The sequence below is a fragment of the Staurois parvus genome, unplaced genomic scaffold, assembly GCF_062004578.1.
Source record: "Staurois parvus isolate SC_StPar_1 unplaced genomic scaffold, SC_StPar_1.0 ptg000235l, whole genome shotgun sequence".
In the NCBI taxonomy this organism is placed as follows: domain Eukaryota; kingdom Metazoa; phylum Chordata; class Amphibia; order Anura; family Ranidae; genus Staurois; species Staurois parvus.
The window spans coordinates 3,709,609-3,734,577 of NW_028318031.1; the positions used below are offsets into that span (position 1 = coordinate 3,709,609).

The 24,969-nt window shown below is 42.7% G+C and overlaps 1 protein-coding gene across 1 annotated transcript; it reads right to left on the bottom strand.

Annotated features, from left to right (window-relative positions):
* Positions 1–1,347: 1,347 nt before the first annotated feature.
* On the bottom strand, positions 1,348–15,766 carry EIF4E2 (eukaryotic translation initiation factor 4E family member 2). The gene is made up of 7 exons (XM_089680096.1): positions 15,632–15,766; positions 13,821–13,935; positions 11,249–11,383; positions 9,334–9,438; positions 4,735–4,887; positions 3,129–3,265; positions 1,348–2,035 (listed from the first exon to the last, which is right to left on the bottom strand). Exons 1-7 carry the CDS (start codon positions 15,649–15,651, stop codon positions 1,996–1,998), a joined length of 705 nt encoding a protein of 234 aa, XP_089536222.1. The 5' UTR covers positions 15,652–15,766; the 3' UTR covers positions 1,348–1,995.
* Positions 15,767–24,969: the final 9,203 nt, after the last annotated feature.

Here is a 24,969-nt window from a genome sequence, read left to right on the forward strand (position 1 = left end):
AAAAAAAAAACCAATACATGTAAATTAATTGGTTTACGTGAAAGTTATAGCGTTTACAAATGGCGGGAAAGATACTGGGATTTTTAATTTTTTTTATACTAATAATGGCAGCGATCAGTGACTTATGGCGGCGATCGGCGACTTATGACGGGACTGTGGCAGACATTCTGACACTGGGGGGGAACTGACTTGGGGTCACTGACATCATCAGTGACACCAATACAGTGATCAGTGCAAAAAAAAAAAAAAAAAAAAAAAAAACCACTGACACTGTACTAATGGCACTGGGGAGGAAGGGGTTAACTTTATTTACTAAAAGGGTTAACTGTGTGAGGGGAGTGTTTTACTAGGGGGCGGGGTGTACTGCACTGGGACACGCTGATCGGGAGAGATAAACTCTTCTCTCCGGCTCAGCATGTCAGGAGCTGACAGGGAACTGACAGAAAGCAGAGCTACTGCAGCCCTGCTCTCTGTCAGTGATTGCCGCTAATCGGCGGGACACAGCCGGTAACAACCGGCTGTGACCCAGCGACTGGCATCCGAGGCCGTGATCGGCGGGACAGGTAGGGCGGTGGCGCGCCTCCTACCTGTTTTGCAAACACACGTTTTAAAATGTGGTTTTGCCCAGCCATCCCGCCCTGCCGCCGTATTTCTACAGTGGCTGGGCAGCATGTGGTTAAAGAAATAAACCCTGTGAAGCACTCATCTGTTTGCTCCTAGCTTTCTGGTATTGAAAGCTGTTGCAGTAGGAACCTGATGCCACAAAAAAAACAAAAACAAAACCAAAAAAAACACACCACACAACAAACAATAAAAAGGTCTCTATGTGCAATTACATTCAAACAGACCTACTTAAAATGGGCTAATAAAAACAAAATGATGGCATCAGAGATGGTAAATGAAACTGGAGTCTACTTTTAGGGTTCATGCACACTGGACCTAACCAAAAAAAAAAAAAAAAAAAAAAAAAAAAAAAAAACACCACACCAGTTCTTGTGGCAGAAAAAAAACCACTCAAATATAGAACATTTTTGTACAGGTGCTTAAGAGCGTTTGTGTTTTTTGAGAGGAGTTTTCTGGCAAGAAAAAAAAAAAAAAAAAAATGATAAACCAGAAGGGGTTTTTTCTGCCTCTAAATGCGGAGCTTAAAATATGCCTCTAAACGTCCTAATGTGCATGGACACAAAGGATGACCTTGAGCTGTTTCTCAGCAAAACAAAATTCCTCTAGAAGCAGCATTTTTTTAAACCCAGTGTGAATGGACCCTTAAAATGAAAAAGAAAAAAAAAAAAGCCTCCGATCTAAACATATTATATATTAAATCACAAAATAAAAAAAAATAAAACATAAAGAGGAGACCCAATTGTTTAATGATGGAGTAGCAAGCACAACAGATGACACTTCCAAAGATCTGGAAAGAACATTAACCTTATATACTCCAACATTTACAGTAATACTGATATGTGTCAGTAATGGGTCTATAAAGGTGATGATGCCTATTATCATACACAAAATCCTTTGCGTAAAACATGAAAGGAAACTAACAAAGTGCTGAAGAGACATTACAAGGCATATTGTGGGAGCAGAGGTTTGCTTGTAGAGAAACGAAAGCATTTAACTCCATCAGCACTGAAGAAAAACAGAAAAAAAAAATATATATATATATAATCAAGCCAATCACCTGCTGTCCCATATAAAAAATAAAGCCACAAAAAAAAAATATTAATGAAATAAGTTTGGTGCTTTTCTTCTTTTGCTGGCAAGCAGTTGTGGTGGACAGTTCATAAAGCGAAAATTGATGTAAACAAGACAAAAAGAGTCCACAGCAATTTCATCTCTGATTAAGACCGAACAATGTATTGCCTTTGTCATGAATGGCTGGCCTTTCCGGCAGTGAATGGGTCAGTGTTGTAATTATAGCATACACAGAATACTGTTTGAAGGTGGGAGTGATGGATTTTAACATAGGATAAGGTCAGCACAGGTCAGAACATCTCACAAAGCAATTTTCGTGTTTCGGAAACTTGTTTTGTCCCTGCAATGAGAAGACAGTCAATGAAAAGAAAGTAAGCAACTCACAAAAATAAAATGCAAAGCTATCGGATCACGAAAATATCAGGACTTTAAGAAAATTAAACTCTCTCATGGCTTCTATTAGTTGTCATGGATATCAAAAACACCCACAACAGTCTTATACCTCTTGTTAGAAGTTAGAAGAATCACCTCATTGGAATTAGTGGGAGGAATAGTGCCCCATCATTGGTAGAAATAGTGGCCCACTGCTGGTGTCAACTAAAGGAATGGTGTCTTATTGTTGGTGTCAGTGGGAGAAAGTGTGCCTTGTATCAATAGGAGGAATAGTGCTTGAAGGGCCAGATAAAAAGGCAGGCAATGGGCCACATTTGGCCCACAGGCTGCAGTTTGGAGAACCCTGCTCTAGGGGAATAATGTGCAGTGCATGCATAATATTGCTGATCTAAATTTTTGATGTACTACTATTACACCTCAACAAGAATGCAACATACTACACATGGAACACAAAGTGTGAAAAAAAAAAAAAAAAGTAAAAGACATCTGAGGGGTGATGAAGGAGAGAACATGAAGCCAGAAGGACTATGACTGTTTGCTAAACAGGAATCTAGTTAAGAGGATGATTACTGCTTTAACAATTACAGGGAAGCACCTAAAGTGTTTACTGTAACACAATTAATGGTGATCAGCTGAAGCTGCTCTAGTCTATGCTAGATCAAATAACAAAATACCTCCAGACAAAACAGAAGTGTTTAACAAGCTACATTCTCCGGACTTTGGATTCCAGCTGTGTACAGACATGAAAAATCATGTAATTTTATTTTTTTTTTTATCAAATCATTTTTACTGAGAGTTTGACAAGGTTCAAAAACCATGTATTTTTATTAAATGATATCTAATGTGTTCTTTACTGGTGATCTCATCTAAAAATGACATCTTCCCAGATTAAAAAATTACCAGATTTGGATATAGAAAATGAAGGGTAGAAAGGACAAAGTTTGTTGAGGAATAAAAATTCCTATGCAATTTGAGTAAATATGCAGAATGATTTTTTTTTTTTTTTTTAATAAGAACAGGTGAGGTAGGTTTATACATACTTGATACTGTCCGTGTGCGTTTTATATTCCATGACTGTGTTAGGAGGCAGATTCAGGACTCTTCTTAAGGTGTCTCGGATCCGAGCAGTTGTTGCTTGGTCACTAGCCGTTTTATTCCAGATAGAAATGATATCTTCCTAAAATATAGATGTAGTTAAAAGCTTTACAATACAGTAAAACAAAAATGTATAAGCACCCATGTTTTTTATTCAAGCATCCAAAACAGAACAACTAATCTAGATTTAACAGAACAGGCACCAAATAAAAATGACATTCTCCAAAATATGGACAGACATACAGGCACTTAAAGAACACCTGGTTATGAGATAAAAGCACAGGCCGCCATTGCTGATCTCCGTCTGAAGATGCTCCTTGCCCAACTGCCCTGACTTTAATGTTTTATGAGTAAATGGAATCTAAACAAGCATGTGGATAAAGGAAGTTAGAAGTCCTGCAAGCTTTTTCTAGGTCAGGAAAATCATAGTTACAGGATCTGCTTGACAGCTGGGCAAATAGCATTTTCAGAAGGTCAGCAGTGACAGATCTCATATTTCTCTCATTACATGTTTCTTTTAGGCACAAAGCTATCAGCATTGAGCATTATGTTTTCCTTGCAGAAACTGCAAAATGGGCCTTAAAGCAAACCTGTGGCTGTCAGGACAACACACTATCACTGCCAGCTGGCGTTCCCTGGTGTCTCTCCACTTCAATGTAAAACATTGCACTAACGAAATTAAAACTACATCTGTGTTCAGACACAAAAACGGCAACCTACACTATTCATGCTACTGGTGGTCAGAATGATCACAGGTTCACTTTACCTCTCTATACTCCAACAACACAATGCATTATTTAAAATTCTGACCTGGGTCTATTGCTCTCCTCCAACCGTGTTTATCTACTCATAATGGCACTATATGTCCATCCAAGTATGATATAAACAAGTAAGTGTATGGCATTTTTCAGAGCAAGGCTGGATTCACATATGTGCAGTCCAGTTTTGAAGGTCCGTTTTCACAGCCAATTTCAAAAGCAGTTGCTCAGAAAAGCACTGCTCAGAAAACTGACAGGACTTTTTTTTTAATTTGCACTGAATCAGCACTCACATATTGGAACAGGAACTTTAGATAACAATGTTATTTAACATGTCGTGCCATTTGGATGAGGTTCGATTCCCAACCATGGTGCCTCCTGCATGGAGTTTGCATGTTCTCCCTGTGTTCGTGTGGGTTTCCTCTGGGTGCTCCAGTTTCCTCACACACTCCAAAGACATGCTGGTAGGTTAATTGGCTCATGTCTAAATTGTCCTAGTTTCATCCCTGGCCATGCGGGATCTCCTGCATGGTAGGGGTTGGGGAAAGATCTGGCAACCTACCCTGTAAAATAATTGCTAGAGAATTCATGGAAAAAGGCGCTTACGAGTGACAGTCCATGCAATCGCCAAGGGTTGGATACGACTGAATGGATAGATAGAGAGAGATAGTAGAGTGCAAAGGGTCAATTCAGGATTTTCAGTGCTATGAAATTCTGTGGCAATAATGGCAAGACTATAGATGCTGAGAAAAGCAAGATGCGCATTAAGCTTTATTTCCAGTAGACTTCTCACCTGAAAGCGTACAGAGACCACAGCTCCACAGATCTCCTCCCCGACCATGAACTGCTCTCCTAGCATGGCTAAGATAAGATTCTCCCAGCACCGAGATGCTAGACCTTTACGTAGGCGGATTATCCACTTTCCTCCATTCTTGTTTGCATCATCCTACAGAGAGCAAAGAACAAAGCCATGAAACAGGAAGCTTTTGAAAAAGGTATAATTAATAAAATTAACCTCGCTAATGATTACACACTTGGGGAAACTACTGTTATTTGACAAGGAATTTTTCCAGCATTGTTGAAGAAATTGTAATACTGCCTAGAAAAACTTTATGTAAACAAATTATTTGTGAGGTTATGAAATCTTTTTGTAATTAAAAAAAGTCAGCAAGAAAAGAAGATTATTAGGACAGGGCTCAAAATTTCCACTCTTCTGCTAGCATTTGGCGAGTGGAAATAAAGTGGGGGCGAGTGTGTCCAAGACACATTGCACAGGTGGAGGAATACTCTATCCCCCAAGTCAGCGGGATCTCTGCAGACTGTCCCCTCCACACAATTAAAAGTGGCCAGATCCTCCGGTTCCCTCCCCAAATGCCTGGAAGAGCAGAGCTCAGGGGATACATGATGTACTCCGGACTGTCAGTCTCCCCAGGACCCTCGATCATCCTCCTCCCCCTGGCCCTGTGCGTGTCCACTTTGTGTGTCGGGGCTGAGCCTGGAGTGGAGCCTGGTGTGGGGTCCCAGGCTGGATGCCTCCATTAGACTCCCGTCAGATACTTCTACATGCAGGCAGTGGACAGTACAGGATTGCTGCTCACCTTCTCCCCAGGTAACAGTGGCATCGCTACAGGGGGGTAATAGCCTCCCTAGGTTAATCCTTGCTCCCCATGTGCTCCCTCCCACCAGTAGCACAAGGATTATAATTTTTCCTCAGCTTGTCGTGAGCATGCTGCATGGAAACAAATGAAGATCATCAGAAGCACTGTCACATGTAATCCTGGCTGGCAGCACTGTCTTCAAGAAACCTACAGGTGAAACTCAAAAAATTAGAATATCGTGCAAAAGTTCATTTATTTCAGTAATGCAACTTAAAAGGTGAAACTAATATATGAGATAGACTCATTACATGCAAAGCAAGATAGTTCAAGCCGTGATTTGTCAGAATTGTGATGATTATGGCTTACAGCTCATGAAAACCCCAAATCCACAATCTCAGAAAATTAGATTACATGCAATCAATAAAACAAGGATTGTACATAGAACAATATCGGACCTCTGAAAAGTATAAGCATGCATAGGTACTCAGTACTTGGTTTGGGCCCCTTTTGCAGCAATTACTGCCTCAATGCGGCGTGGCATGGAAGATAGCCTGTGGCACTGCTGAGGTGCTATGGAAGACCAGGATGCTTCAATAGCGGCCTTCAGCTCTTCTGCATTGTTCGGTCTCATGTTTCTCATCTTTCTCTTGGCAATGCCCCATAGATTCTCTATGGGGTTCAGGTCAGGCGAGTTTGCTGGCCAATCAAGCACAGTAATCCCACGGTCATTGAACCAGGTTTTGGTGCTTTTGACAGTGTGGGCAGGTGCAAAGTCCTGCTGCAAAAATGAAGTCAGCATCCCCATAAAGCTTGTCTGTGGAAGGAAGCATGAAGTGCTCCAAAATCTCCTGGTAGAGGGCTGCGTTGGCCCTGGACTTAATGAAGCACAGTGGACCAACACCAGCAGATGACATGGCTCCCCAAATCAACACAGACTGTGGAAACTTCACACTGGACTTCAAGCATCTTGCAGTGTGTGCCTCCCCATTCTTCCTCCATACTCTGGGTCCTTGGTTTCCAAATGAGATGCAAAAGTTGCTCTCATCAGAAAAGAGGACTTTGGACCACCGAGCAACAGACCAGGTCTGTTTTTCTTTAGCCCAGGTAAGACGCTTCTGACGTTGTTTGTTCAGAAGCGGCTTGACAAGAGGAATACGACATTTGAAGCCCATGTCTGTCTGTGTTTGGTGGCTCTTGATGCACTGACTCCAGCCTCAGTCCACTCCTTGTGAAAGTCCCCAACACTTTTGAATGGCCTTTTCCTGACAATCCTCTCCAGGCTGCAGTCATCCCTGCTGCTTGTACACCTTTTTCTTCCACAATTTTCCCTTCCACATAACTTTCTATTAATATGCTTTGATACAGCACTTTGGGAACATCCAACCTCTTTTGCAATTACCTTTTGAGGCTTTCCCTCCTTATGGAGGGTGTCAGTGATGGTTTTCTGCACAACTGTCAGGTCAGCAGTCTTTCCCATGATTGTGATTCCTACTGAACCAGACTGAGAGACCATTTAAAGGCTCAGGAACCCTTTGCAGGTGTTATGGCTTAATTAGCTGATTAGAGTGGGACACTTTGAGCCTAGAATATTGCACCTTTCCACAATATTCCCATTTTCTGAGATTGTGGATTTGGGGTTTTCATGAGCTGCAAGCCATAATCATCACACTTATGACAAATCACGGCTTGAACTATCTTGCTTTGCATGTAATGAGTCTATCTCATATATATTAGTTTCACCTTTTAAGTTGCACTACTGAAATAAATGAACTTTTGCAAAATATTCTAATTTTTTGAGTTTCACCTGTATGTGTTCATGCAGCGTGCAGGTTAGATAATATACATACGATCAGGTAACACCTCCACTTCACCTTTTCTCACTTGTGACTTTTTTTTTTTTTTTTTAATACCTGCCTAACCCAAGCTGCACACTGCCTGAACACACTGATAAGATCTCTTGCAGAGGCTGCAGCCAGCTGGTATTCCATGTTCACCGGTGACCAGTGACACATGGCTGGCAACAATCTCCAGTTGTTTCTACTCAGCTATTTAGATAGAGCTCTGTATGTGCTGCAAGATTTGTTTGAGATTGCCTTTGGAGGGTTTACTGCTGGTTCAGATTAGCAGCTTCACTGACTTATTAACAGTTTACTGCCCTCCACTAATCTTGAGCTATAAGACTATTAACTATAAGACAATTTTTATTTTGGAAATCGGATGTGCTACTGCCTTCTGACACTTGGTTGTACTTTCACAGGAGGATTATTGACTTGACCTTGCAGAGCTGGTTTAGGTAGAGTGGAGCAGCCCTGCAACACTATACAATTTTGCACTGGGTTCAGGCTTAAATTTAGTCCCGGACCGTCTCCTGTAGCGCGTCTGCAGTTCTGGACCGTCTCCTGTATGTCTGACTGTTTAGGGGTTGTGTGGGGCAACTGGTGGCGAGTAACTCTTAAGGCCTGGCTAGTAGCTCAGGACTTGAAATTTTGAGCCCTTTATTAGGATATTTAAAAAAAGATGTAAAGTCTGGTGGAAGTGGTAAATATGCAAGACTGTGTTTCCTGTTGTAATGCTATGCTACGTCGCCAAGCAATTTTTTTGTTAGTCTTGCACTTTTAAGTCACATGCAAACTGGGCATCTAGCTTGTGTATGTCAACTTCCAGGCATTTTTCTGCACCCACCAGCTCTGCTGCCTGCAGTCTATAAAAGTCTATGAAAAGCTCAAATATGTTGCAGCTGGATACCGTACCGAATAGTACTTACATTCAGCGTCCTATCTGTTCAGGGATGTGTCCCCATGGGCTCCACTTGGTATAGCGTTCAGCTGTGGCATATTTTAGTCCGTTAAAGACGGACAAGATGCAGGCAGCAGGGCTTGATGCTGCATCCTGTGCCTCCTGGGTGCACGAACATGCGTGGACTTGACACAACAGGCTACACACCCAGTGTATGTGTGGCCTTACAATCCATATTTCAATGCTATTGATATAATTCATAATAATAAACAAGCATCAAAAGTGAAGCTCAACCAAACCTTTTTTTATGATTTTCGAATAGGAGTATGAAAGTGTTAGAACCATTGACAAGTTTTCATTACAGTCCGTGAGCCAACTATAAAAATTTTACATCACTTTGAGTCTGTGTCAATCGGTTCAATGCAGATTTTGTGCCCTTCAGAGAGATTGCAGAATATGTAAAGCTGGCCACAGATTCAGCAGGGACCGAATTTCAATCTAGCTGTGGCCGTTACCATTAATCATTTAATCTAATGATTAAATCCTCTCAAACAAGACTGTTGGTAAATTGTCATTCGATCAGCACTTGCAACCAATTGGCTGCAACGCTGATCAGTGTATTCTAACCAAGGACTCCCATTTTCCAGAATACAAAAGCACAGTGAGGATTTTGATGGCTAATAAAAAAAAAACAAAAAAAAAAAAAAACACAACACTACACGATCTATGGACGGGCAGCACTACAGGACCAGTTGATCTGCTTCAGCATTCTCACAAATTTGTATGTTGAGAGAAGCAGTTCTGAACCCAACAAAAGCCCATACACACAGGTACTTCCTGTTCCTGAAGGTGAAGTACACCTTGCCAGCAGGGACACAGACAGTATTTAGAAACATGACAGAGGTTTGTTCAAGCAAAAACACAAAAATGAATATAAAAACCAACAAAAGTTCTGACATTCCTCACTCTATCTGAAATTAAAACTAACTTTAGCTGGAGTTCCACTTTATTATTAGTGCATAATAGATTCCCCAGATTATCATCATGTAATATCTCACCTCCCACATTGGCTTGATCCCTTCCTTAAAGAGGTGAAAGTCACTGTGCCCCGTCAGTTCCCCAGGACGTACCATGTGACTGTAGAACCTCCAAAACTGCTCCACCTATGATGGGAAATGCAGCAGAATGTCAACAAATCCAGGTTTTACTAAAAACTTTTCATTCATTTTATGTTGTAATTCTGGAATCAAATGTAAACCAAAACACACATGACAAATGGAAAAAAAAAAAAACATTCTCAAGATAACCTTTTTTATTAATATTATTATTAGGTTTCTTTTTACCCTCTAACAACTATTGGTTATAAATTCAAATTTTGCATGATTATTATTTGAGAGCCATTTATTGCTCATGAACACCAATTACATCACAGATGCAAGGACATCTCCACATACTGATGTCTGCTTGTGATTTAAAATTAATTTACACAGTTTAGGAAAGTTAACTAGAAGAGGGTCACAGAAAGACATTGCAAGATGAATGACTGAAAATCCTTTTCAGGGCTTGTTCTCATGCGTGGCAGTCCTTGAAGCCCCTATGAAGAGCGATCTGCGGTGGGTAACTTTTTAGAGGGCTTTTGACAGGCGGTGTAAAGAGACGATGTTGTCTCCTCACCGCCAATTTTAACCATGAAAATGCCAACCCTCATCAGAACCATGAGCATTGGGCAAGGTTGTACTGCGGCCCCATTTGTTTGAATGGACCATGTTCAGCAGTGGCACTGCCCACCAAGTGCGAGAAAGGGTTTAATTTTTACCATTGTGTGGGCAAAAAGTCATTCAACTGCCTGCCTGCGGGCAATCTGGTATTAACTAATGCTGGCTGGGGGGTTCACTAACTGAGATCAATAGTGACACTAATACAGCAATCAGTGCTAATACTGTACACCGTCACTGTACTAATGGCACTTGATGGAAAGGGGTTAACCTCAAGGGGCAATCAAAGGGTTATTTTTGTGCGTAACAAGTCTAATGTACATGATATGTGCTGCTTTTACTAAGAGATTTGGCTGTTTTTCCATTCTGATTTACAGGTAGAAAAAACAGCCAGATCATTGCTCTGTGCACAGAGCCCTGTGTTGTTTGTAAACACAGGGCTCTGTGCTGTGATTGAACACAGCCAATCAGCAGGTCTCAGCCAATCATTGGTCGGGTCAGCAGACCTGGAAGCAGGCTTGCAACACCTATTTACATTGCTGAGCCTTCAGCTTCTACCTGGTCACAGCAAGTCTACTGTGACTGGGTAGCCAGTGGTTAAAAGGACAAGTTCCCATTTGGAACATGTTACATGTTCCAGCTCCTGCATGTTCTCCCCCTGATCGCCCCCCACTGACAATGGGCCGGGGATCTTTTCCCCGCACCTGCTGTCACAATTTAAAAACAGCGTGGCTGTGCCGAGCTGTACACAACACACAAGGTCACATTATTCATTCACAGTTCTGTGAATTAATGAACTACATGCACCATCAGCCACCACAGCTGAAGGCTTGTAGTTCTCAATGAACCGACGCTGGTGAGTGCTCTCACAGTCCATGGATTCTTCCTGCCATTCAGTAACTGCCTGCCCATACGGGAGGTATGGGCAGACAGTATACTGAGAGTCTGCAGGATCCTGGCATTGAACCCACGATCTGCTGATTGCAGGTGCAATGCATTACAGGCTGCAATGTAAAAAAATAAATGTAAATTTTCTTTACTTGCAAAATGTGCATTTTTATGTATTTATTTATTTTTACAAAAGGTGAAGTTAGCCTTTAAACGAAAAAAACACAATGTAACACACACTATGGCATTGCAGTGTAAGTCAAATTAACAAGTGTTATGGTGGGAAAAAAAGCTTGGTCCCACATGGACCCCAGATCTCACAGATCAATCATACATAAAGTAAGCACAAATAAAACCAGCATGCACTCACAGAGGCAAAGGTACCAATTTGCTTGATGTTCTGTTCATAGCTCTGAGAGCTGGTTGGTCTACCTGGTGTCCTGCGAGAATACCAGAATGTGTAGTTGTATTGCAAAGGGTGCTCTGCTGGACCTGGCACTACGGTCTACAAAACAAAGAGTGAAACAAATATAAAAGTTTGCTATCTCCAAAGCATAGGTTTTATGTTATTAAGCCTAGCATATTACCATCTACCACAGTATTACAGTCAACCTGATAACACCACTTGTACCTGCTACAGTTTTATGTCCAATGTCTTCTGCCTTGTGGTACTAGGGTTCTTGGTTTGAATCCCAACTAGGGTACTACTGTATTAAATTTCCAAGTTCTCCCTGTGCTTGCACAGGTTTCCTCCGGGTGCGCCGGTTTCCTGTCACATTCCAAAGATATGCTGATATTTTAATTAAGTCCAGTCTAAATTGCCCTAGTATGTTTATGTATGCATGCAACGTAGGAACCTTAGACTGCAAGTTTGAGGGCATGGAATGATGTAAATATACAATATGTAAAGCATTACATAAATTGTTGGCGAAATAACTGTAATAAATAAAAAAATAAAAATAAAACTATGGCCTCTCATTAGAAATTATGTGCTGCAGCACTTAATCATAGCGCTTACAGTTTTCTTTTAATCCCCCTGCAAAATCCTACAGATACCCGTTTATACTACCAATGTCCACCTAACGCAGTTTCCTGTGATGGTAATGATGCTGCACGGCTCTTGATTTCAGAGCAGAGCTGCCACTCCTATGTAGGCTGTGCCTGCTTGCCCTAAAGTGGGATGAAAAAAAATAATGCTTTCTGCATTGTCTCTGCTGATTCACAAGCTACAGCACACAGGAGTGTGAGTGTATACTTGTCAAACGGAAAGTACTTGAGTACAAGAGTTGCTGTTTCACACAATTTTAAGACTCAACGTAAGCTCATCTTTTAGATTTTACCAGAAAAAAAAATAAAAAGACTGAATATGTGCCCTAAAGTTTACTTAAGGGCATTTACTGAACAGAAACATTTGGTAAACAGTTGTGCTAATATTGTAAATTTGCAACTACCATAGTTTTATTCTCCAGGATATCAGCTTTCAGAAAATATATAAATAACTTGCAGCATTAAGGATACAGGGAAAAAAAGAAGATGGCACTGACTACACTATTAAATTACTATTAAAAGGAGTTCTATAGTGAATTTTGTGACATAGCAGTGCCTAAACACAAGGCACAGTGAAAACATGTCAAAGAATTCTCAAAGTAACTTCAAGATTAACCACTTCCCTCCTGAGGATTTACCCCCTTTTCTGACCAGGTCATTTGTTTGCGTTACGGCGCTGCGTTAATTTAACTGACAATTGTTCAGTCATGGAATTTTTTTTTGTACATTTTCACTAGTAATGGCGGCGATCAGCGACATATAGCAGGACTGCGGTGGGCATTCTGACACTGGGGGAGGGAACTGACTTGGTGTCATGAACATCTCCAGCAACACCAATACAGTGCTCAGTGCTTAAAAAAAACCAAAAAAACAAAACACTGACACTGTATTAATGGCACTGGGCAAGAATGGGTTCACATGAGGAGAGATCAAAGGGTTAACTGCGTGCGTTTTACTAAGGGGCCGTCTGTTTGTGCTTCACTGTAAGCACACTGCAGAGTGCACGAGCTGACAGGGAGGAGAACTGTTTTGTTTACAAACAGTTCTCCTCCCCGTTGGAGATCCTCAGCAATCACCGGCTGGGACCCGGTGAGTGACAGCCGCTGCCCCAAATGGCAGTGCGGGTACGGCGCACGCCCCCTACCTGGAAAAGCAAAATCACACACATATACATGATTTTGCGCACATTCTGTGCCTGAAGGTGAAAAAACCTTCTGTGTGCAGCAGTGTCCCAAACTCCCTCAATACTTACCTGAGCTTCATCGCGATCCAGCAATGTGAATGACAACCTCGGCAGTCCCGGGGTCTCTGCCTCATTGGCAGAGACAGCAAGTGGGAGCCATTGGCTCCTGCTGCTGTCAATCACAGCCAGTCAGCCAATAAGCATAGGGGGGTGGGGCCAAGCCGGATACACAAAGCAGTAGGTGCCCCCATAGCAAGCTGCTTGCTGTGGGGGCACTCAACAGGAGGGAGGGGCCGGGGACTCTTCGGGGGACCCAAGAAGAGCAGGATCCAGACTGCTCTGTGCAAAACCACTGCACACAGTAGGTAATTATAGTCTTGTTTGTTATTTACCCCCCCCCCCACACACACAAAAAATTAACCTTTAGAATCGCTTTAAGGTCCTCCTGTAGAAAAAAGTAAAGGTTTTGCGGATATAGAAACCAATGATTTTTGACAGGTTGTTTCCATTGTAGATTACAAAATCAAAGAAGGTGCTACTAACACCTATGCCTTTATTCTAGTTCATTATTACAAATGAAGCCCTATATAAGCAATCTCAGAGATGCTGCTTGCACGTTTCTCATGCTGTGCACAAAGGTGGTTATAATCTAGTAATCATGACTACCAGTTGGTTCTTCATGTTCCAGTAATAAATAAACCTCGCTCCCCACCTTCTTCCTAGAGGAGTTCTGATTCTTGTCCTTGTCATTCTTTTCCTTCTCACTGTCTTTCTGTGTGCTGTTCTCCTCATTCTGATCATGATCCCCGCTGTCATCATCTTTCAGTCTGCAACACACACAAGAAAGTTGTTTTCAAATTTATGACTGCAATTTACAATTGTAAGTTATTGATCTCATCACTGCCTCCACAATGTAACCTGATCATCTGATCAATCAAAATACAAGTAACACAGCAGAATACATTCTGGCCTGAATTTATGACAAAAGATTATTTATTTGAAAAAAAATGTCATAAAAGAAAACTAGGAAAATGTGTTTTTTTTTTTTTCCCACAAAGGAGAAATAGAAGATTCTGCTATTAGCCGAAGGCAGGATAGGCTATTCTTTGTGTCCATACATTTTGCATGGACGCAAATCGCATCACAAAGTATCGGTACTCAGTATTGTCGAGTACTTGACAAAGTATCAGTACTTGTACTCACGGATCAAAAAGGGTATCGGTGCATCCCTAAGGGCTCGTTCACACTAGGCTGTTTTGCCAACGCTTGCCAAACGCCCCTATAGCGTTTGGCAAGCGTTGGTCCGGTGTTTGCGGAGCGTTTTTAACGCTCGGCAAACGCTCCGCAAACGCCGCATGCGCGGTTTAGCGGCGGTTGCTAGGCGTTTGCCGAGCGTTAATAACGCCCCACAAACGCCTATAATGCATTTGAGTGGTGTTACCGCTCCGCAAACGCCCCGCAACCGCGTCGCAACCGCACCGCAAACGCCAGCCGGGCGTTTGCGGTGCGGCACCATAGACGAGAATAGGAGGCTTCAAAGCCTCCTGACTCGACCAGAGGCGTCCGTTTTGCCGCGACGCAACGCGATGCAAACGCTCCTGTTAGAACAGCACCATGTGCTGTAATGTGCAGAATTGGCAGAGGCGTTTGGGAAGCGGTAAAAACGCTTCCCAAACGCCTCTCTGCCGCCTGCACACAAGGCTAGTGTGAACGTAGCCTTACAAACACCTATCAGCTCCTGTGTGCCAAACTAACATTTCTAGCACTTTCTGGACCCCAGGGAGCTGCATGTGCCACGTACAGCCACCAACACAAGTAAATGGCTGTATGTGGCACTGCTCAGGTAACCATTGTTGGGTCCTACACTGGCCTTTACCCACACATGCAGGTTTGGAGTTTTTTCGTGAACATGGTGCATTTGGGAAGAAGCACTATACGCCCCTGCGAGTGTAATCAGCGATGCAAAAGCCACCAGTGTTTACCTGAGTGCAGCCATGCACTGTACACAGCATGTACACGGCATGCATGGATCCTGCACACCGGAGAGTGGATTGTACACCTCAGCACACAGGAGCTGACAATTGTCTGTGTACAGCAGGCCCAAACCTTTATATACTCAGCATTCCTCTTCTGATCAAACATAAAAAAGAGTGGACTAGAAACCAATTGTCCCAATAATCTCTATAGGACACGAGGAGAACTCTTCACTACACCCCCTGACAAGTATCATTGATAGAGCTGAGTGCTTGGCGGGTGCAGTGCGGGAAATACCCATCCTCCCATACATTAGAATGAGCCCTGCCATCCCCACCATTGTCTGTATAACAGCCTGAACTCGTGGCAGCTCCATGGCAATGTGACATGTTGTGACTGACTTCCCCACTACAATGCTTGCTTTCCTCTCAGTCTACAGTACTGCGGCCTACACACGGCTCCCACAGCGCTACCTAATGGTTCCGCTCACACCGTGCGCCTTCTATCAGGAAGAAATGTAGGAACACAACGGTGGGGTCTTGAACTCACGCATCAAATTTGTTGTTCATCGTCTCTCTACTCTTCTTCTGGCCTCTTCCGCTTCCAGCACAACATTCCTCTGCACCCCTACCGCCGCTTCCTGGAGAGCGCTAGAACTTTTCTATATATCAGCTGTTTCTACCCGGACACATAAAAATGATGCACGCCGTAGAAACGTGCCGACCATCTTGACTGTGGGCAAGTTCGCACAGTTCATTGAGACAACACGTGAAAAGTGTGGTAAAGGGCAGAGCTTGGTGCCCGTAGGAACAACTGTTATTTCAGTATACAGAATACAGTGCAGTATTGAAAATGAAAGGATTCGGATAAGTTTTTATGAGCAACAACATTTCTTTTCAGCCTATGCCACATTCCTAAGAACCCATTAGAGCCTGTTCACAAGCATATGTTAACATTCATCGCAATGCAGTCCTTTTTTTAGTTCTATTATTTTACCGTATACCGCAGCACATCGAGGTACATTGTTAAAAACTCACTACTCAAAAAATGCAACCTGGCCTGTTTTTTTTCAGTGCGCACTAACAAAGCATATTGGTGCAATGTCAGGTTTAGGAGTATATAACAGAGTGAAGGGGTCAGGAGTGTGTAATGGACGGAATGCAGGGGGCAGGAGTGTGTAATGGACGGAATGCAGGGGGCAGGAGTGTGTAATGGACGGAATGCAGGGGGCAGGAGTGTGTAATGGATGGAATGCAGGGGGCAGGAGGGTGTAATGGACAGAATGCAGGGGGCAGGAGTGTGTATTGTGTGTTCCTCCAAAACAAATATTACTACTACCTCCTCACATTCCTCCCTCCCAGCACAAATCCTCTCCCTCCTTTCCCCATCCTCACTCCCAGCACAAATCCACTCCCTCCTACCCCTATCCTCCCTCCCAGCACAAATCCTCTCCCTTCTTCCCCCATCCTCACTCCTAGCACAAATCCTCTCCCTCCTTCCCCCATCCTCACTCCCAGCACAAATCCTCTCCCTCTTCCCCCATCCTCACTCCCAGCACAAATCCACTCCCTCCTTCCCCTATCCTCCCTCCCAGCACAAATCCTCTCCCTCCTTCCTCCATCCTCACTCCTAGCACAAATCCTCTCCCTTCTTCCCCCGTCCTCACTCCCAGCACAAAACCTCTCCCTCCATCCCCTGTCCTCACTCCCAGCACAAATCCTCTCCCTCCTTCCCCCATCCTCCCTCCCAGCACAAATCCTCTCCCTCCTTTCCCCATCCCCTTTCCAGCAGTAATCCTCTTTCCCTCCCCAGCATAAACACTCACTCAACTCCCCCCAATACAAATCCTTCCCCCCCAAATTCTAGCTTGTAGTACAAATCATCTCCCCCTTCTAGCACAAGTTCAGTGAGCACAATTTAAGGAGTGGGAAATTTGTGCATCATGAAGGGGATTGTTTGGGGAAGAAGGAGGAATTTTAGTTTGGGGTGCACTCTGGGATTTACTTACCTTTGGCCTCTACACTCTGCATGTTATACACTCCTGACCCAGAGCAAAGTATGTTAAGGCGGTATTAAGTCATAGCACTTTAAGCCACTCTCACACTGTTAGCACAATTTGGCCACAACCAACATTAGATGTAACATTCTCTGCATGCCGTTAGTATCCCCACCACTGTTCTACCCCCCAATAAAAGTAAAGTCAGTAGAATGTCCCTGGATTTCATTTTGAAAATCTGGCCAACCTACGTTATACAGCTGTAGACTTACTTTACATTTTAATAGCAAAGCTTGAAATAGGTATGCTTTAATGAATATCATGCTTCAGGGCCAACGGACATCATTTTTACATATTTTTTTGTGTTGTATCTCTCTTTTATTTTGCAGAAACCTGTATAGCTGCATTATTATGACATGCTCAGGTATCACCTTGCTTGGCATAGGATTATGAAAGAAAATACATTCTACTGCTTTTCACATGTATAGCCATGTGATGGCACTGTCACCCTACTCATTCTCTGTACCTGTATAATTTGTTCTTTCTCAATTTTATTATAAAATGTACAATCATTTCTAATTATGAATAATGTTTACCATAATTGTCTAAGTGCAGGTCACCTTACATCAGCATTACATTATCAGTGTGATCTAATGTCGTCTTTCTCAGCCTTTTCACCACAGTGAAATAAGTTTCTGGTTTCAGGGAACCCCTGCTTTTAATTACTATATTTACAACTAATGGTACATTAGTATGAGCAGTATGTTAATATATGAGACATGTCAAGGAATAATGTTATGTTCTTAGCATATTTAACACCCAGGACAGCTGTGTATGACAACATTTTTTTCAGGAATGATAATCAACTGAAAGGAATAATAATAAAGACCAGAAAAGGAAAGATGGTCAGGAAAAAAGTATAATCTTACATTGGTGATCAGTGAAATGCTCCCTTACATCAGTGGTATACAGCATGGGATAAGTACCCCCTTAGATTGGTGGTCAGTGGGGGAAGTGTCCCCTTACACAGTGGGATAAGGTCCCCATTACACTGGTGGTTACTGTTAGAAAGAAACCATTACATTGGCGGCCCCTGGGAAGAATGCTCTTTACATTAAAGGTCAATGAGAAGAATACTCCTTACATTAGTGGTCAGTGAGAAGAATGCTTCTTACTTTGGTGGTCAGAGGGAACAATGCTCCTTACATTGGTGTTCATTGAAAATAATTTTCCTTATCTTGGTGGTCAGTAGGAAGAATGCTCCTTATACTGGTAGTCTGTGAGAAGAATGTTCCTTACACAGAAGGTTAGTGAGAAGAATGTTCCCTTAAGTGGTCAGGTAGAAGAAAACCTCTTACATCAGTGGTCAGTGAGAGGAATGCTCCCTACATTTGTGGTCAGTGAGAAATATGGTGCTTACCATGGTGGTTGGTGAGAAGATTGCTCCTTATACTGGTGGTCAGGAGGAAGAATGCTCCTTATACTGGTGGTCAGGAGGAAGAATGCTCCTTACAAAGGTGGTCAGTGAGAAGAATGCTCCTTACATTGGTGGTCAGGGGGAAGAATGATCCTTACATTGGTGGTCAGTGGGTAGAATGCTTCTTACATTGGTGGTCAGTGGGTAGAATGCTTTTTACATTGGTGGTCAGTGCAAAGAATGCTACCTAAATTGGTGGTCAGAAGAATGCTCCTTACTTATGTGCTCAGTGAGAAAAATGCTTCTTACATTGGTGGTCAGTAAGAGAAATGCTTCTTACATTGATCATCAATGAGAAGAATCATTCTTACATTGGTGGTCAGTGCAAAGAATGCTCTTTACATTGGTGGTCAGTGAAAAGATTGCTCCTTACATTGCTGGTCAATAGAAGAATGCTCCTTACATTGGTGGTCAATGTGAAGACTGCTTCTTATATTGGTGGTCAGTGAGAAGTTGGCTTTTTACATTGGTGGTCAGTGAGAAGATTGCTCCTTACATTGGTGGTCAGTAGGAAGAATGATCCTTACATTGGTGGTCAGTGGGTAGAATGCTTCTTACATTGGTAGTCAGTGCAAAGAATGCTACCTAAATTGATGGTCAGAAGAATGCTCCTTACTCATGTGCTCAGTGAGAAGAATGCTTCTTACATTGGTGGTCAGTAAGAGAAATGCTTCTTACATTGATCATCAATGAGAAGAATCATTCTTACATTGGTGGTCAGTGCAAAGAATGCTCTTTACATTGGTGGTCAGTGAAAAGATTGCTCCTTACATTGGTGGTCAGTAGGAAGAATGCTCCTTACATTGGTGGTCAGTGTGAAGACTGCTTCTTATATTGGTGGTCAGTGAGAAGTTGGCTTTTTACATTGGCGGTCAGTGAGAAGATTGCTCCTTACATTGGTGGTCAGTAAGAAGAATGTTCCTTACATTGGTGGTCAGTGAAAAAGATGCTTCTTTCATTGGTGGTCAAGGGGAAGAACTCTCCTTACATTGGTGGATAGTGAGAAGAATGCTCCTTCCATTGGTGGTCAGTAAGAAGATTGCTCCCTTCAATGGTGGTCAGTAAGAAAATTGCTCCTTACATTGGTGGTCAGTAGGAAGAATGTTCCTTACATTGGTGGATAGTGTGAAGAATGCTCCTTACATTGTTTAGTTGGAAGAACGCTCCCTATATTAGTGGTCAGAAAAAGAATGCTTCTTACATTGATGGTTGCTGGGAAGAATGCCCCTTTACAGATACCTAAAAATATTTTTGGAGTCTGGGGTTACTTATCTGAATGACAGGAATTTCTCATTTCACTAAGAATCCCTAGCAACCTCTGGAGGAACCCTAAGTGAAGAAGGCTGCTCTAATGCATAGACATTTTGTCTAAATAAGCTATTATATTTGTAAAGAAAACACAAATATTAGCTCAGTTAATTGTTCCACAGTATATCATTTTCTTGTATACACTTTAGTATATACTTGTATCAGCACCCTATGAACACATCAGAAGAACCCCTGGCATATACAACACAATCCATTCAATTTGTACACTAAAAAGTGAAGCCCTTATGCTACATGTTGGAAAATCAGGCAGGCCATATATACTTAATTTTTTTCCTTTAACCAGTGCTGAGCTATTGTATTCTGCTGGCGGGGAACTTTACCCGCCAGCAGAATATGATGATCAGTGTTGCCAGCTACAGCCAGCAGGACTGATTGTTCTGGAAACCCCAACAGTCTGGTTGTACACAAGTCAATTGTCAGATAGTTCTGCTGAACCAGATGAATTTCGATCCATGTATGGCTGGCTCACTGGCTATTCCTCATATGTAGAGTTAACAAGGTTCACACTAAAATGCGGTGCAGGAAACCCGCGTTCTGTGCACGTTTCGCACAACATGTTCAAATTGCACTGCAGTTGCGATCTGCAGCAGGTGTCAATGGTAACTCAATAACACCCCAAACCCAGGTTGCAAATGCAGTGCGTTTGCCTGCACCGGATCGCATGGTACAAAACGTATTACCCGACTTGCCTTCTGAATTTTGTTTAATGCTTTCTGCCTTGTACTTTGCCTGACTTTCACTGGCTGGCTGGTTTCCTTAATTTTTCCTCTCTTCTGATTTCGTACCCCACTGCCTGACTGTGTCCACCCACTACAAGGGCCCCAACCTAATTCCTATAACCTGCTCCAGTGAGCTGGTGTTCCTGCATTTGGATCCTACTCTGTGATCCTCAATTCTTTGCTCCATGCATCTGGCAGCAACACAGATCTGGTACTCTCTGCAACCCCTTCACTCATACTACTGTCTGCCCTCACACTTCCTGTAACCACCTTCAGGAGTGGTCAGGAGGTGCAAGAGCAGCCCCTTCATCTACTCGGTCCCTATCAGATATGTGATACAGATATTTCAATCTGTCCTTGCTTTGCTTAAAAAAGTGTTTTTTGACCCTGACCTGGCCTCAAAAGTCTTCGTCCAAGAACGATCACTTATATGTGATTGCTTCATGAGATATTACATGCAAGTGCTTGCAATTAGCTACTGAAGTCTTCCATTTCTTTCAATGGGGCTGCCTCCTGCAGCTGATGGTGTGAACCTGTGCTGGCGTTCTCAAATCTAACTGGTTGCAGAGTGCATTTGCAGGTGCACCCTACCATGCCGGTGATTGGCAATCCAATAAAACTTGTTTGCCGGCTAAGCGGCCAGACTCATCCACCTTACCAACCGCTCCTCTTCTGCCACCCCCCTCTGTCATTCCCTCCACTGGCTCCTGATTGCCCAACGCATTAAATTCAAACTACTAACACTGACATACAAAGCCATTCACAACGCTGCCCCAAACTACCTCACCGACCTAATACCCAAATACCACCCAACCCGTAATCTTCGCTCCTCACAAGACTTCCTACTTTCTAGCTCCCTGGTCTCCACCTCCCACGGCCAACTGCAGGACTTCTCCAGGACTTCCCCCATCCTCTGAAACTCACTACCCCAATCCATCAGACTGCCACCTTCCCTCCTCACCTTTAGGCGCCCCCTGAAAACCCATCTCTTCAGGGAAGCCTACCCCACCCTCACCTAACAGCCGATCTCCTCCACTCCTCCTACCACTCCATCCCCCACAGCCACTTCCTCCTGTACCACTTTCCCCTCTCTCCTAGATTGTAAGCTCGAAAGAGCAGGGCCCTCGAACCCCTTGTGTATTGTATTGTTACTGTATTGTCTCATGTACTGTCCCTCATTATATTGTACAGCGCTGAGCAAACCTTTCTGGCGCTATATAAATACTGTATAATAATAATAATTTCCTGATAACACTATGCTCACCTTTAGCTCTGCTATGTAAACACTTTCACAGCAATACATACCATTGCATTAGAAGCCTTGACTTGGCCTTGACACACCTAGAAATTACTATAGTTTCTTGCATAATTTATCGTGAATCAGTTTCCTTAAAGTTTGACACCTGTCAGACTCCAGAAACCAGTTCTCTATTTTGTGTTCCCCAGGTGCTTTCATACCGTCGTGGTTCTAACTTTAAATTCCGACTGATGAGCGGCCGATCGTCAGCTTGGAAAGGCGGCAGTCTATGAGGTGGAGGGATGTCAGCTGGGTACTGCACGACCCCTGCTTACTTTGTTTATACTGTACTCACATTTTCAAAATCCATAACTGAAAAGCCGAAGTTGTCAGGCTAGATCCTGCAATTTCCCAAGTGTGATCATTAGCTTTGCTGATTGCAGGGTCCTAAGGCCTCATTCACACAGGTGTACTGTTCTGTACATTGGTGCAAAGGGCTGTCCTAACCTGCACAGGAGGCACATGTGTTCCATGGCAGACTGCATTCTGAGCGGTCCATCTGTCCTCCAGATGTACACTCAGGGATGCAATTAGAGATCTGTGCAAACGTCTCCCTTTCAATGATTTGAACAGGGTGCCTGCATGAGGCTGCATGGAACACCTGTGCATCCTCCCAGGACAAATTCTCCCCCCCCCCCATCTAGCACAAATCCTCTTCCCTCCCAAATCACCCCCAGCACAAATTCTCTAATTCCCCCCAACATAAATTTTCCATCCAGCTCAGATCTATATGATACCAGCATTTTGTTAAAATTCTGAGTCACTCATGCAGTATCCATGGCTATTTGGTGGTATGAATTCCACGCAGCTTAACGTATACAAGAAGATTGAGGATTGACCTAACATGGCCATGTGCCCCTTTTAGGTAATAATATCACAAGCATCCCCACCCCTGGGTGAAGAATCCCCTATCCAAAACTCCTCAACTACTCATGATTATAAGGCTATTTTTGAACTGCGTATTGCAGCTGGAACCCCCTTAGCTATTGGAAAGATGACATAAAATCTTCCTGTATGTAGGGCCCAAACCTTTACTCATCGATGGCTGGGATAGGATTGCGATAGGTGCCGAAATGAAGTCAGGTCATGTCTACCAACCTTTAAAGCTGGCGATAACTGAAAGTTTCTATGAGGTGTAAATAGATCAAAAAATAATAAAATAACATGTCATAATATAACAAATAATGGAAGATATTTAAACAGCCTTGTTAAATACACCAGTGCCACACTTAAGCAATATTTCTAAATTTGGATTAAACTTTCTTAGGATAAAATTATTTATGAATTAAAAGCAGTATTAAACTCAAAATCAAAATTTTATATATCGCAGCTTGCCAATTCTTAGATATGGTGGCATTGTCCAACCAGCCTGGAACGTAGCTTTTCCTCAGCAGAAACTGTTGTGTTACACTGGAACTCAGAGTCTACTTTGTTTCTTAATCCCTAGTAGTTTCTAATCTGCCATGCAACCAGTCCTCTAATTCCCTACCTATGGGCCATCAGATGCCTAACCTGCCTACTGGTTACAAAAGTAGCAAAGGTGCTGGAATGTGTTCCTGTGAGCTGTGGAGGCCTGTTTGGAGCACAAAAAGCCCTGTTGGTACATCTGGAGAATCCAGTGGAGATCTGAATGATCTGTTCGATCAGCAGATGAATTGGGGACAGTAGAAGATTTAGAGGATCAGAGAGGACAGGATTTGTTTATTACAGGTACTTATATAGCGCTTTACATATATATTGTACATTCACATCAGTCCCCGCCCCCGAGGAGCGTACAATCTAAGGTCCCTAACTCACATTCATACATACACATACTAGGGACAATTTAGACCGGAGCCAATTAACTTACCAACATGTCTTTGGAGTGAACCGGAGTCCCCAGAGGAAACTCACACAGGCACAGGGAGAACATGCAGACTCCAGGCAGGTGGTGCTGTGGTTGGGATTTGAACCAAGGACCCTAGTACTGCCAGGTGAAAGTGCTAACCACTTAGGATCAAGCAGCCTTTTTACACAATGCAGAGGATTAACCCCTTAGGTCCCACAGTGAGCATAACAAACATGCTTTACTGCATATACAGACTGATTTTATTGTTGTGGGTTTAGTAACACTTTAAGATGAGGAGGTAGTATAGCTGGTGATGGAGCACACAGTGGTGGAAATGATAGAAAACTCAAGAAGGACATAGATGTTTGCTTAAAAACACATATTTTTTTAACTTTTAATGCACGATATTTATTACGGATGTTATCACGAGAAGAGATTTTTTTTGCACGTTTGTTAATGCTGAGCAGAGCATCAGGTGCACATTTTGCAGATTGTAAGCACATACAGTATAGTCAAAATATTGTTTACTTGCTAAAATATATATTTATTGTAAGGTTTGCATACAGTTACAATTTGAGATTGAGCTGCACTCTTTAGGAATTTCATTCGTTGGATGTAGGAACACATGACAATGCTACAGCAAACAGTGGTTTGCAATTTTGTTTTTTATAGGTATGATAGTGCGGAGAAATATTTTTGTTTACTTTACTGGTAATACTTGGAAAATGGCACAAAACAGTCACATCATATCGACACATGCCGTAGTCACTTGACAGTATATTATCAATCACATTTGGTGGATGATCTACAGTAGTTACATTGCCTTGAAATGTATTCATACCGCTTGAAATTTTCCACATTTTGTCATGTTACAACCAAAAACGTAAATGTATTTTATTGGGATTCTATGTGATAGACCAGGGGTCTTAAAATGTTCTAAACAAAGGGTCAGTTTACTGTCCTTCAAACTTTAGGAGGGCCGGACTGTGGCCAGCGGGAGTAGAAAATGTCTTGGTGTCAGTGGGAGTAACCCTGTCCCATCGTTGGTGTCAGAGGGAGGAATAGTGCCCCATTATTGGTATCAGTGGAAGGAATAATGTATCATCATTGGTATCAGTGGAAGAAATAATGTATCATCATTGGTGTCAGTGAGAGGAATAGTGCCCCATCATTGGTGTCAGTGGGAGGAATAGTGCCCCATTATTGGTGTCAGTGGGAGGAATAGTGCCCCATCATTGGTA